Source organism: Achroia grisella, unplaced genomic scaffold (assembly GCF_030625045.1).
Source record: "Achroia grisella isolate CSIRO2021 unplaced genomic scaffold, CSIRO_AGI_Agris_v1 utg423, whole genome shotgun sequence".
In the NCBI taxonomy this organism is placed as follows: domain Eukaryota; kingdom Metazoa; phylum Arthropoda; class Insecta; order Lepidoptera; family Pyralidae; genus Achroia; species Achroia grisella.
Genome location: NW_026712853.1, coordinates 61,177 through 76,818, shown reverse-complemented (window position 1 = coordinate 76,818; position 15,642 = coordinate 61,177). Strand labels below are relative to the sequence as shown.

The 15,642-nt window shown below is 39.3% G+C and overlaps 1 protein-coding gene across 1 annotated transcript; it reads right to left on the bottom strand.

Moving 5' to 3' along the window:
- Nucleotides 1–14,443: 14,443 nt before the first annotated feature.
- On the bottom strand, nucleotides 14,444–15,232 carry LOC131844912 (uncharacterized). Its single transcript, XM_059193908.1, has one exon. The coding sequence runs from the start codon at nucleotides 15,173–15,175 to the stop codon at nucleotides 14,444–14,446; it is 732 nt and encodes a 243-aa protein (XP_059049891.1). The 5' UTR covers nucleotides 15,176–15,232.
- Nucleotides 15,233–15,642: the final 410 nt, after the last annotated feature.

The window sequence follows — 15,642 nt, the reverse complement described above, 5'->3', positions numbered from 1 at the left end:
ACGTTACTTATGACCAAAACTCACTGATTATATACACTAGAATCGTTATTTCACAAGTAATAATTTAAAAACAATAAATAAATAAGAGCCAACTGACAAAGACTGTTATCGGCAGTGTTGCCAGAGAGGAAAAAAAAAAAACCTTAGTGGAGTATTTATTTAGTGCTGTTCCAATTTTGTCCGTTATTCCTCTTAAGTAAGTCATGTACGCTGGCTGTCTGTTCACTTCCGGTTTTTTAGCTTTTGTTATGCGCTTATTTTGGTTTCTACTCATTATGTACCCGTTTCTATTGAGTACTTCTTGAACGTGGGATACTTTTTGTTCCACAAATTCAGGGGCACAAATATCTTGCGCTCTGTTTGTGAGAGTAGTGACGATTGATTGTAAATGTCGCGGGTGATGATGTGAGGAGGCATGTAGGTATCTATCTGTGTGTGTTGATTTCCGGTATACTGTATATATATAACCGAGCCATCAGATCTCACCATAACTAGGATGTCCAGGAAGGCCAAGGGCCTATCTTTCTCCAATTCCATTGTAAATTTGGTTTCAGCTTGTTTGGAATAGGTATTTTAGATATTCATCTGCTTGTTAAATGGTTTACTTTTAAAATGGTTTACTGCTAATAATATGCTATTAAATGGAGATAAAACAAAGTCTACTAAATTTACGCTCCCCAATGTAAGGAAGGTTGATTCAAAAATCGTACTGAACAATGAACTTACTAACTTTGTTGATGATACTGTATTTCTTGGTATCACATTAGACTCCAAACTGCAATGGGGTGCTCATATTCCTAAATTATCGAACTTCGACTTAGTTCTGCCGCTTATGTAGTAAAAAGAATTAGACAATTAACAGACGTGGCAACGGCTAAACTCGTGTATTTTAGCTATGTTCATAGCATTATGTATTATGTTTGAAGAAGGGAGGGCACAGCTTGATGTATTTTGATACATCTTGCTCGACTTGGGGCGGCCCGAACTGGCGTAGTACCTCCACCAAGCAGAAAACCACAGCCAAATAGTGTTGTACTTGCGACAGCACTGTGTTCCTGTGGTGTGTAAGGTGACCAGAGCCCCGTGGGGACTGGTTGTGCTGGTATTGGAGGACCTGTGTGTTCAACAGTGCCGCGGGATTGCATAGGCGCGACGTGGTGGCGCAGCGTTCAGGGAGACCCGGTGAAACGGCTAACCGCTGGCCGCCCGCAGGTTGTTGGGTTCCCGAACCCAGGGATTACTTAATCTCCTCCCTGGGAGGCTGAACCACCGCCTGCGCATAATCCCTGGTGTAGTAGTCGTGCCGGAGAAGGAGACCGGAGTGGACCCGGCTGCTACACCAGTGGGGGGACCGGGGGCCCTTCCGGCCGCTGTGCCACCAAATTGCCAAACCTGTGCAATACTGGGGTGCATTGCCACATACTTTGTCCTTTCTAATACCAGCGCGATCATTCCCCTTCAACCTTAAAAAAACAATACCCAAATGGCCAGAAAAAAGAAAAGGAATCGCATTAAATCAGCGGCACCCCTATCCACTATTAATATGGATTTCTGTAACATCAGGGGACTACACGACCCTTCTGTTCCTTACGGAGATACAGATATCCTGTCCGGCCGATACTTCGTACCTTACGTATCCCGGGTATACACTTGAGCACAAATTTGTGCGTCGAGCTGGGGTATGTTTGTATGTCCGGAAGGATATTTGTTGTCGCTGCCTTCTTGGCCTAGAAAAAAAAGACCTGTCAGTTCTATGGGTACGCGTAGATCAGGGTGAGTACACCGGTATCTACGCGTGCCTATACAGGTCTCATAGCGGTGACGAGGACACGACTCGTCTGTTTGAGCACCTTCAAATCACGTCTGATAAAGTTCTCGAGCAATATCCCTCCGCGAATTTAGTGATACTTGGAGACTTTAATGCTCATCACACCGAGTGGCTCCGTTCTCGAATCACTGACCATGCGGGGAGAACTGCTCACGAGTTTGCTCTGGCCTATGGATTCTCACAACTGGTTCATTCTCCAACGAGAATACCAGATATCGAGACCCATACGAGCTCCTTACTGGACCTTCTGCTGACTACAGGTCCGGACGAATATTCAGTCACCGTGGAAGCGCCTCTTGGTTCTTCGGATCACTGTCTTATTCGATCCCAAGTACAGTGCACACAACCTGCCACACACCGAACACCTGGTCGACGTCGCATGTGGCATTATAAGTCAGCAGATTGGGACAGATTGCGAGAATTTTACGCGTCGTACCCATGGAAGCAGCACTGCTTTGCATCAGAAGACGTCGATACCTGTACAGCCGCCGTTACTGAAGTTATACTTGCGGGTATGGAATGTTTCATTCCAAATCTGCTTGTTGCTTCAGGGGCGAAAAAGCGACCGTGGTTTAATAGGTCATGCAGAGAAGCCAGACAGGCTAAAGAAACTGCTTATCAGGCTTGGACCACGGCTCGTTCCAACAGGGATGTTGGTGTATCTGATGCGAGGCGGAATTTAAATGCTGCATCTAGGTTTAGTAAAAGAGTAATTGCTAGAGCCAAATTCGACTTCGTCAGCAAAATTGGGGAGCGATTAGCCCGTCATCCTTCTGGAAGTCGAGCCTTTTGGTCCCTTGCTAAGGCTGCCGAAGGTAATTTTAGTCAGTCGTCTTTACCACCACTACGGAAGCCGGGTGATAACTTGGCACATAGTGCAAAAGAGAAGGCCGATTTATTGTGCGCTCTTTTTGCCTCAAATTCGATTTTAGACGCTGGGAACACCATACCTACTACCATCCCATGGTGTGGTAACTCTATGCCGGAAATATCCGTAACACAACGGAGTGTCCGGCGAGAGTTGCTGTCTCTCGACGTCAACAAGTCGAACGGGCCAGACGGCATACCGGCTTTGGTGCTAAAGAAGTGTGCTCCTGAGTTGTGTCCCGTACTCACGCGCCTCTTCGCGCTTTCAAACTCCTCTGGGCAATTTCCGTCGTCATAGAAGACCACCCTTGTGCACCCTGTGCTAAAAAAGGGCGACAGGTCAAACCCATCGAACTACAGGCCTATCGCTATCGCATCTTTGCTCTCCAAGGTGATGGAGCGTGTAATTAATACACAGCTCCTCAGATACCTAGAAGATTACGATTTATTGAGCGATCGTCAATATGGCTTTCGCCATAATCGCTCAACTGGTGATCTTTTAGTGTATCTCACACACCGCTGGGCTCTTGCCATCGAGAGCAAAGGTGAGGCGTTGGCAGTCAGCCTTGATATGGCGAAGGCATTCGATCGGGTTTGGCATCAAGGTCTCCTATCGAAATTGCCCTCATACGGAATACCAGAGGGATTATGCAAATGGGTCGCTAGTTTTTTTTCTGGCAGATGCATCAAAACCGTGGTCGACGGTAGTTGCTCCAATAGCATGGACATTAACGCTGGCGTCCCGCAAGGCTCTGTTCTCTCCCCGACACTGTTTTTGCTGCATATTAATGATTTGTTAACTACGGTTGACATTCATTGCTATGCGGATGACAGTACTGGGGACGCGTCTTACACGGGCCGTGCGAACATCCCGCTTTCCGTTGTGGAGTCAAAGCGCGAACAGCTTGTGTCTGAAATCGAGAGTACTCTCACCAGAGTCTCCGATTGGGGGCGATTGAACTTAGTTCAATTCAACCCTACCAAGACACAAGCCTGCGCGTTCACCGCTAAGAAAACCCCTTTTGCTGTGGCTCCGCAATTCCAGAACACCAGTCCAGTCCATTACCATCTCTAAGAGCATTGGGATTCTCGGTGTCGACATGTCTAGCACAGTTGAGTTCCGTAGTCATCTTGAAGAAAAGGTCAAGCTGGCGTCCAAGAAAATACTATGTACTACGAAAATATTATGTATGCCAGGAAAAACATTAACAGTTTTAAAAAAGTAGGTGATTACACTAATGAAAGCTTACATAGTAATAATAATAATAATAATAAACTTTATTGGCCAATAAAACACTTTTATATTTAATACACATTACGGCGAACCACACACTAGACATGCAAGTCTGTATCGTGTGGTTCAGAGGATATCATTACACATAATTGATATGTTAGGTGCTCGGCTGACTTTAATGAAATAACTTAACAATATCATGCAACACGTATGGCGTTATATTACAAAGTATATATTATTATATAATAAATAAATATCTATAAATAGTAATAAATATAAAATATATTAATACATACAATAGATATACACATATTATTATAACACTTTATTGCACCAACATATAAAGGACATGAACAAATTAAAAACAAAAAAAAAACTAAGTACAAAAGGCGGTCTTATCGCTAATGCAATCTCTTACAGACAACCTTTGGAAAGAGAGTATTTACAAAAAAAAAAATAGATTAGGTGGCGCATTAGTGGAAACATAAAAATTGTATACACTTATGTAAACAAAATAAAATATAGTACATACACAAATTTACATATATATACATACATATGAATACATAATAATATAATATAATAATATAGTATACATCAAATAATTATATATAATCAAATATTATACATATAAACCAGAAAAAAAATATCATACTAGTTAAAATGTCACAGGTATATAGGAAGGAAACATATTTACAAAGAGAGAAAATAGGATTTGACTAGATGCTTAAAAATGGCTGGGGACTGAGCATTACGAACGGAGGGCGGCAGCGAGTTCCACAAACGCACCGCCTGTACAGTGAAGGATTTTGTGTAGTAGCTAGATGTATGAGTCTAGGAGTCTTCAGCCAAAGGTTATTTGCACTGCGCAAACCACAGTTCTGCACCTCACTGAGAAATAAAAAACGTTCTTTAAGATAAGGCGGAGTAACAGGATTAAATAGGATAGAGTAGAGTAAACAGAGCACGTGCCAGTCACGACGAAGACGAATCGGGAGCCACTTGAGCTGAGAACGAAATTGAGATACGTGGTCATATTTACGTAATCCAAATATAAACCTAATGCATATATTTTGAAGGCGCTCAAGCTTGTTTAATTGGCTATCGGTGAGGTTCAAATAACACGTATCTGTGTAATCCAGGATAGGAAGGAACAAGGTGTGTGCTAGCGTAATTTTGGTGCTAAACGGTAAGAAATTACGTAACCGCTTCAGTGAACCCGCTACAGCAAAAATCTTTTTACTGAGCTCAGTAATTTGAGTCGTCCAAGAAAGTGTTTGGTCAAATTGATTCCCCAAGTTCTTAACATTTTCGCTATAGTCTGTAGGTTCTCCGTTAAAAACAGTGCGAGGAATAGAACTCCAATTTAACCTAGAGACATAGTGAGGGCTACCGATGATAATGGCCTGGGTTTTTGAGGGATTAACAATCAATCCAAAAGATTGGCACCAACTTGATATTCTCACTAAGTCTTTATTTATTATATTTATAGCAGAGCTGATGTTCTCTAAAGACGCTTGTGAATATATTTGTAGGTCGTCTGCATAGATGTGGTAGGAGTAATGAAGTTCAAGAGTAATGGAGTTAATAAATAATGAGAAAAGAAGAGGTGATAAGACGCCACCCTGAGGAACGCCGGCAGAGGTATGGCACCATGAAGACAAATTATTGTCTATACGTATACGAGAGATATATGTTAAGAGATCGCATACGTTGTAACAGGATATCAAAGTCAACTGTATTAAAAGTATTACTCAGATCGAGTAATGTAAGGACAGTGAGCTGAGAATTCTCCATCCCATAGCGAATATCGTCCGTGATTTTTATTAGGGCAGTTGTCGTGCTATGACCTGGACGAAAACCGGATTGGAAAGGGTTTAGGAGATCATTATTTGAAAGGAAATTATTTAATTGGAGGTGGACAAGGCGCTCAATAGCTTTGGATAAGAAAGGAAGAATGGATATTGGGCGATAGTCAGAAAAGGCGGACGGATTAGATTTTTTGGGAAGTGGAATAATGTGTACATCTTTCCAAACAGAAGGGAACACACCAGAGGATAAGGATATATTGAAAATAGTTGTGATAATAGGAAGGATAATATCAAGGATAGGTAGAATCATAGCACGACTGATATCATCTGTACCGACAGCATCAGATGTAATTGAGAGTAAGCTCTTCTCAACATCACAATTCGTAACTGAACTGAAAGAAAAAGATGAAATGGTTGGGGTTGGAATTGAGGAAAGTTGATTTAAGGTATTCGATTGATGTTGCTATTGATTGCAACTGAAGAAGAGAAATGCCTATTAAGGCTGTTGATATCTAAATCGATAGAATTGGTGACGCTATTTTTCCCGACCCCAAGAGATTTTAGAAATTTTCAGACTTTAGTCGGATTGCCATTCTCTATAGATTAGTGAATGTGCCGACGTTGTGCCTCTCTACACACCTTATTGCAGCGATTCCTAGCTCTAATATACTGTTCCCGATAGACGTCTGGGTTCAACTTAAATTTTGCCTTAGCTCTATTTTTTTTAGCTTGTAATGATTTTATTTCTTCTGTTAGCCAAGGTGCCGGTAAGTGCTTAACGCGAACTGGTCGTACGGGAGCGTGACGATCGTACAGCTCGGTAATAATGGAATTAAATAATTCTACCCGCTCACTGATTGAAGCAGCCTCATCCAAAGAATCCCAATCACACTCCGAAGCATCCTTACGCAGGCATTCTAAGTCAATAGCACCAAAATTACGCTGCAAGAGGATTTTGTGCTTACGTTTAGGAGGTCGAATTTTATAAGAGAGGAAAATGAGGTCATGACAGGAGAACGCATCTGCAGCACACTGGCCATGAGTCCCAACAAAATCCGGACGAGATACTAAAATTAGATCTAGCAAAGAGGGAATGGAATTTGGAAAAAAATGAGTAGCTTGTAGAGGTAAGATGTCGAGATTGCAAGCGTTCACTACAGCCCTAAGACAGTTTGTGCGGTGGTCATTCTTAAGTAAGCATGTGTTAAAATCACCCATAATGATAGTGTGCTCATAGGATGGGGTTAAATTTTCTAGTAGGTTTTCTAATGAGGAGAAGTAGTTAATGGCGGAAGAAGGACTATAAAATACACCAATAAGAATTTTTGTGTGGGAGAGACTAACTTCGGCGAAGAGATACTCAGCTTCGTGGGATGGATTCAGGTTATTTGAGGAATACACTATTTTGTAGGGAATATTTGTACGTAAATAGATTGCAACTCCACCACCGCCCTTGCCAATACGATCATTGCGTAGGAGAACAAAACCTGGTAAAGAATAACTTGCGGAAGGCAAACAGGGGTTCAACCAGGACTCGGAGATGAAAATAGCGTGTATATTACTTACATCAAACGTTGCCAACATATCAGGGAAATGAGCCGGTATGCTTTGTGCATTAATATATACAATATTAAAATTTTTATGAACGCCGGAAAAAGTAGTATGTAATGTTTCATGTAAAGGAATGGGAATACTGTGAAAATTATCATCCTGCATGTCGTATTTAACCGTACGCTATTTTACTTATGACAATAAATTATAATAAAAAATATCTATCTTTATATAATATATAAAATATAAAAAAATATGATATGTAAATTATAACAAAATTAAGTTATATAAACTTATATCCACCCGCCAGTCATTATATAAAGTTAAAAATTACTTATCACAACAATTTCATTACAATTAAAAATTAAGATAGGCTAGTAAAAATAAACTACAACACGAATACAATTAAAAAGGCGCATTTAGAATTAAGGTTAAAAATAATAACATGCATGGACTTATGTTACGGCGGGCGATATATGCCTTTTAAAAATATATTTTATTTAATTAAAACAATGAAATTATTAAAGTACAAAATGTATAATTATGTCTAATGATCTAATAAGACTAGTGTAAAATGTCACAATTAATAATTGATGTTAGGTGTCAATATTCTTGGTAATTTGCTGTTCCCGGTAGCGGTGTCAGCTTATTGTGCCACACTCAGCAATTTACCAGGCGTTACGCCATGGTAACTCCTCCCTCCTTTAGATAGAACCGCGTCTCGCTGTTCTTCTGCGGGGTTGGTCTAGCAATCTGGTCTACGGCCATCTTCTTCCTTCGGGTAGTTATATATGTAATTAATTTCCAGCTCAAATAGCCTAACCCAAGGAGGTATAGGGCGATGGTAGTCCAACTTGGTTTTAGTGATATGAAAGTCTCATTATTATCCACATCATCTTGTATATAATGCGCTGTTTTTATGAGTTCATGTATATTGTCTAAGGAGATGTCTTCTAGTTGTATTTTTGCTTGAATTTCATCTGTTCTTATTGCCTCCTGCTTTGGTAATGGAATAATGTCTTGGTTACAGTATTGCTATGAGTTTGTAGGGTTTTATTTAAAACTTGCACGTAACACTCGTTGGGGATAGCGATGAGATGTACTCCGTTGAGGGTGTGATACGTTATTTCAGTACCACATGTTACTTTCAGGACCTCTTGAGTGTTGGTGATAAGAAGCCAGCTACTAGGACTAATATTTTGTAACTTTCCCTTTTTTATCATCATTTTTGCATATGGACAAGATTCGTGGTTGATTTTGTGTTCTATTGTTGCTGTGATACAATCTCCAGCGTCTTGTAAGGATTTTAGTTTCAACTGCTTGCAGATGTGTTCGTCTTCGGTGATGCTGCGACAATCTTCATCTATGTACGTGTACTCTCCCTTTCCAAGTACTAGGTATTTAGATTTGGGAATAATGGTAAGGTTGTCTTTGTTAGGAATAGAATACATATGGATAAGGTCATAGGTAGCTGTTTCTACAGAGAGTATTTCTAAAATGAAATTTATTTATTTTATTTTATTTTTACACTTTTTTGCACCAGTTACAGAAAATATTAATTACCATAAAAATATGTATAACAATGACGAGTACAAAAGGCGACCTTATCGCTAAGCAATCTCTTACAGGCAACCTTTAGGTAGACAGTGAAAATATAAGAAAAAGAGTAGGTGGTACAAATGACAACACAACTAAGATAGGTATAAATAATACATGCAAATATATATAGACATACATCTGTACATACCTACATAAACATACATAAACTTAATAATACACATATCCATGAAAAGTTTGAAGGAAAGAAAGGGACTATAAGAAAAAGGAAAAGTAGAACTAAAGGGAAAGGAAATGAGTTTTTACTGATGCTTTAGAGCTAGCAAGAGATCGAGCGCACCGAATAGGAGCGGGAAGCGAGTTCCACAACCTAACAGCCTGGACAGAAAATGATTTTGAATAGAAGGAAGTGGAGTGATTGGGAAATCTAAGACGGAGATTGTTTACGCTGCGCAAGGAATGACAACTACTCTCACTGAGAAATAGGAAGCAATTTTTAAGGTAATCAGGAGTGGCGGGGTTAAAAAGAATGTTATAAAGGAGAGATAGGATATGTAGATTGCGACGAAAACGGATTGGGAGCCACTTGAGTTGAATACGAAACTGTGAAATGTGATCATATTTGGGAAGACCAAATATGAAGCGAATGCATAAATTTTGAAGACGCTCAAGTTTGTTTAATGCTCCTCAGTGAGATCCAAGTAACAGGAGTCAGCGTAATCAAGGATAGGAAGGAGCAAGGAGTGAGCAAGTGCAATTTTGGTGTCAAGGGGAAGAAAATTACGCAATCTGTTCAAGGCACCTGTTGCTGCTAACATTTTCCTACTAACCTCGGAAATTTGATGAGACCAAGACAAAGTATTATCAAGGATAATTCCAAGATTTACTGTATTCTATTAGAACCCCATCGAGAACCACAGGCGGAAGGTCATTCCAAGTGATTTTAGAAATATACCTCGGGCTACCAATAAGAATAACTTGTGTCTTCTTGGGGTTCACTACGAGACCGTAAGATTTGCTCCAAACAGATATGCGAGCAAGATCTTCGTTAATATTAGTAATGGCTTGACTAATATCACCCAGGGTTGCTTGAGAGTAAATTTGGAGATCATCTGCATAAAGGTGGTAGGAAGATTGAAGTTTGGAAGTGATTGAGCTAATAAATACGGCGAATAAAAGAGGAGATAAGACACCACCCTGAGGGACGCCAGCAGACGTGTCACACCATGCAGACAGAACGTCATCGATGCGAATACGCTGCCGACGCCCCAACAGGTAACTACGAAACCAGTCAATTGCCATTGGAGATATGTTGAGAGAGGATAATAGACCTAATAGAACATCGAAATCTACAGTATTAAAAGCATTACTGAAGTCAAGTAAAGTGAGAGCAGTAAGTTTAGAGTTCTCCATACCGAAACGAATGTCGTCAGTGATTTTCACGAGAGCGGTAGTCGTACTATGACCAGGGCGGAAACCGGATTGTAAAGAATTCAGAAGATTATTTTTGGACAGAAACGAATTAAGCTTTTGTTGAACTAATCGTTCTAGAGCTTTGGATAGGAAAGGGAGTATAGAAATAGGACGGTAGTCTGCGAATGAGCTAGGAATTTTCTTTTTAGGAAGAGGAACAATAAACGCATCTTTCCAAACTGAAGGAAACGTACCTGACGAAAGAGACGTATTAAAGATTAAGGTAATGGTGGGTAAAAGGATATCAAGGATAGGCAAGATCATATTACGACTAACGCTATCGGTACCTACGGCATTCGAAGAAATTAAGAGCAAGCTCTTCTCAACATCACAATCGGTCAATTGATCGAAGATAAAAGGAGTATAATTAGAGTTGGAAATTTTGGAAAGGTTACGTAAAGTAATAATAATAATAATAATAATAAACTCTTTATTGTGCACATAGAAGAAATACAATAAGAAAAAGAAAAACAATAAATAGAAAATTATGAACAAAAGGCGGTCTTATCGCTATAAGCAATTTCTTACAGACAACCTGCAAGATAGGACTAACATACACAGAAGAGGTAGATGGCACACACACACAAGACACTAGAATTATCAAACTAATTAATAGACATACATATATATATATATAAATAAATATACATACATATATTCAATATATTGGAAGATTTCAGAGTTAAATAGGGAAAAAAAAAAAAAAATTTGCTATAGGGACAGATAATGAGACCTTAGACGATTTTTAAATATTGTATGAGATTGAGCGGATCGAATGGAGAGTGGTAGAGAGTTCCAAAGGCGAATGGCTTGGACAGTGAAAGAGTTGGAATAATATGTAGAGGAGTGAGCAGGGATCGTCAGACAAAGGCTTCTGGTGCTACGCAAAGCAGAACCGGGGGATTTAGAGTGAAATAAAAAATTTGTTTTTAGATATTCTGGAGTAGAGGGTTGGAAAAGAATGGTGTAAAGAAGGCATAGTATGTGAAAATTCCTGCGAAGACGAATGGGAAGCCACTTGAGTTGATTGCGAAAATTGGAAATGTGGTCATACTTACGGAGACCAAATATGAATCGTATGGACATATTTTGGAGTCGCTCAAGTTTATTTAATTGTTCTTCAGTGAGATTTACATAGCAGGAATCCGCATAATCTAGGATTGGAAGTAACAAGGAATTTGCTAGCGCAATTTTGGTATCCACTGGTAGGAAGTTCCGCAACCTATTAATGCTTCCGACGGCTGCAAACATTTTCCGACTTAACTGTGTAATTTGTGGTGACCAAGACAAATTTTCATCAAAAAGAATTCCAAGATTTTTGACCTGAACGGAATATTTAATGTCATGGCCATCAAAGGTAACTGGTGGTAGATGATTGAAGTCTAATCTAGAAGTAAAATACGAACTTCCAATAATTATACACTGTGTTTTTTTTAGGATTTAATATAAGGCCATAAGCTTTGCTCCAGTCAGATATATAGGCGAGATCCAGATTTATATCGTGAATAGCATCGCTAATATTAGGCAGATCAGCTTGTGAATAAATTTGAAGGTCATCTGCATAGAGGTGGTAGGATGAACGAAGATGAAGTGTGATAGAATTGATAAATAAAGTGAAGAGAAGAGGAGATAATACGCCACCCTGAGGTACGCCCGCAGTCGTTGTACACCAGGATGAACTAATATCATCAATACGAATACACTGCCGGCGCCCATACAGGTAAGTACGAAACCATTCAATCACCGTTGGAGATATGTTAAGAGTACGTAGCAAACTGAGTAAGATGTCAAAGTCTACGGTATTGAACGCATTACTGAAATCCAATAATGTTAGCACTGTCAGCTGCGATTTGTCCATACCAAGTCGAATGTCATCGGTAATCTTGATCAGAGCTGTAGTCGTGCTATGACCAGGGCGGAAACCAGATTGAAGAGGATTTAGAAGATTATTTGTAGAAAGGAAATTGTATATTTGATTATGGACAAGCCGTTCTAAAACTTTGGAGAGGAATGGAAGAATGGAAATGGGTCGATAGTCTGAAAAATTCAGCGGGTTTTTGGTTTTGGAGAGAGGAATTATAAGCGCGTCTTTCCAAGAGGTCGGGAAGATGGCAGATGATATAGAAAAATTTAAGATAAAAGTAATGGTTGGAAGAATGATATCAAGGATAGGAATTATCATATCACGACTGACGTTATCATTACCGATGGCATTCGACGATACAGCAAGTATGTTTCTCTTAACATCACAATCGGAAAATTGAGTAAAAGAAAAGGAAGAAATATCAGGAGTTGACAAAGTGGAAAGAACATTTAGCGTGCTTAATTTATCATTGTTGTCAAAGGCAACGGAAGAACAGAAGTGCCTGTTAAGGCTTTCGAAGTCTAAATCGCAGTTTGTCAAATTTTGAGCTTTCCCAACTCCCAATGTTCTGAGAAATTTCCAGACTTTGGCTGGATCACCATTCTCTACTGATTTGTGAATGTGGCGACGTTGAGCATGCCTACAAGCCCTATTGCAGAGATTCCTTGCTTGAATGTAATATTCACGATATTTCTCAGGATTGGATCTGAACTTCGCTTTGGCCTTATTTTTTTTAACCTGCAGAGCCCTGATCTCATCTGTCAACCACGGAGCAGGGAGATGTTTAACCCGTACTGGACGAACAGGAGCATGTCGGTCGTAGAGTTCCAATAAAAGCGAGTTAAATAAACTAATTTGGTCATCCACTGATGTTGCATTGTGAATAGCCACCCAGTCCGCAGCAGACGCATCGTTACGCAATCTTACCTGATCAATGCCACCAAAACTACGCCGCATTAAGACTTTATGTTTAGGTTTAGGAGGACGGATTTTGTAAGAAAGAAAAATGAGATTGTGGTAGGAGAACGCATCTGCAGGACACTGACCATGCCTAGCAACATGATTAAGGGAGGAGACAAACAGAAGATCTAATAGGGAAGGATTACAGTTTGGAAAGAAGTGAGTCGGCTGTAGAGGTAGAATATTCAGATTACAGGAATCAGCAAGAGATCTAAGGCGGTTAGCACGGTAGTCAGTTTTGAGTAAACATGTGTTGAAATCGCCCATAATAATAGTATGATGAAAGGAGGGGATAAGATTTTCGAGGGTGTTTTCAAGGAAAGAGAAATAATCAATGGAAGATGAGGGACTATAAAAAACACCTAAAAGAGTTTTAGAGTGCAAGAAATCAACATTAATAAAAAGAAATTCTGGTTCTAGAGAAGGGTTGGATATATCAGAGGAGAGGATAATTTTATAAGAAATATAGTCACGAAGATATATGGCAACTCCACCACCACCCCCCTTGACACGATCATTACGAATCAGGTTAAAACCGGGCAAGGAATAGGAGACAGATGGAAGACAAGGTTTTAACCATGATTCTGAAATTAAGATAGCATGTAAATTTTCGACATTAAAAGATGTTAGAAAATCAGGAAAATGGGCCGGAATGCTTTGAGCATTAATATGCACCACATTAAAATTTTTTACAGTATTCTCAAAGTTAATATTTAAAGTCTCATTAAGGGGAATAAAATCATTATACGTAGAATTATAACTAGATGTCGCACTCGAAAATGAAGAGTAATGTTCTTCCAACATATATTTACATACTAATTATTAAAAATAATAAACAAATAACTAAATAAATATAACTTTTAAAAAATTTAAATTAATTAACAATTTTTAAAAAATATTATCTACCTGCACATAAAGATCTCTAATTAATATTTTTACATATTAAATTTTTCAACCTTTAATATGCATAAACAAAACAAAAAAACAATGAACGTGCAACGGAACGTCTCTAAGTGATTATTTTACGTACTGACAACACTAATGAACACAGACAACGACATTTAAACTTGACATGATAAACAATGACACTACACTTGACATTTAGTTGACAGTTTTGATTAGACATAAGGATTTTAATATTTTACTTATTGACATGTTTACATATAAAAGAAAAACAAAATTAATTCGTAGGTAGCGTAATAATTATGAGTTTCTGAGGTAAAACTAAATTGAAAAAGTATATACTACAGTGAATAAGTAATAAAGAAATACTCGACATACAATAATAACAAACAATTCTACTTTCTATGGCGTTTTGATCGAATCGTAGTAACGGCAGGGTCTTTGGCAATGACTGGGGTCGATGCAGACTGGACTGTTGAGGCCGGCAATGAGCTAATTAGCTTGCTCAGCTCACCAGAACAACTTATGCGATGCCTTGTACCATCCCCATCAGCGACGACGATGAAACCGTCATGCGACCAACAGTTTTTGATGCCAAAGTGTTGTCGAGCTGCCATGAATACACTGTGTCTGGCCGCAGTCAGAAATTCTGACATGGTGATCCCGCTGCCCTTAAGTTTAGTTTTGGCATACCATACCTCATTCCTGATGTCTAAGTCACGGAACTTCACAACTATCGGGCGAGGCTTGTCTTTCAATGTACGACCAAGACGGTGACACCGAGAGATATGTCCTGTGGTGAAGTCTCCAATGTCCAGCCTGTCTATGACGACCTTCGCTACCACCTGGGCTACAGATTCCCGTTGTGACTCTGGCACTCCATGCAGCAACAACATTTTGCGTCTACTACGCATCTCCATCTGTTCTTGTTGGCGGGCAATTATTTCCACTTGCTTCTGAAGACTAGTGAGTGCAGTTGTTATAAAGCTCCGGAAAGTGACAAAGTCAGATTCAAGCGAAGGCACTGTAGCTGGTGTGTTGTTTGCCTTCAGCTGGTTTTGGAACTCAGCCATAGTCTTATTAAAGTGCTCCATCATACCCGCCATTGTAGTGTGCAGTGTGTCCATTTGAAATGATTTGAAGTGAAGAATGAAAGGAAAATTATCACAGCAGGTAGATAATAGATTAGATTTACAAATTCATGTAAATAAAATTAAAACTTTTTCTTTTAAATAATTAATAAATAAATTTAAAACAAAGAGGTGTAATTTTACGTCTGTTGTGTTTCACAGCTACCCACAAAAAAAAAAAAAAAAAAAACTTTTCTTTTTACCAACCCCTAGTGACGTAAGAAATTTCCAGACTTTGGCTGGATCACCATTTTCGACAGATTTTTGAATGTGGTGTCGTTGAGCCTCTCTACACACCCTATTGCAGAGATTCCTGGCCCTAATATAAGCATCCCGATATTTGTATGGATCCGACTTAAACTTAGACTTAGCGTTGTTTTTTTTAGTTATGAAGGTCTTGATCTCATCCGTAAGCTAGGGAGCAGGCAAATGCTTAACCCTGACAGGGCGAATAGGAGCATGTC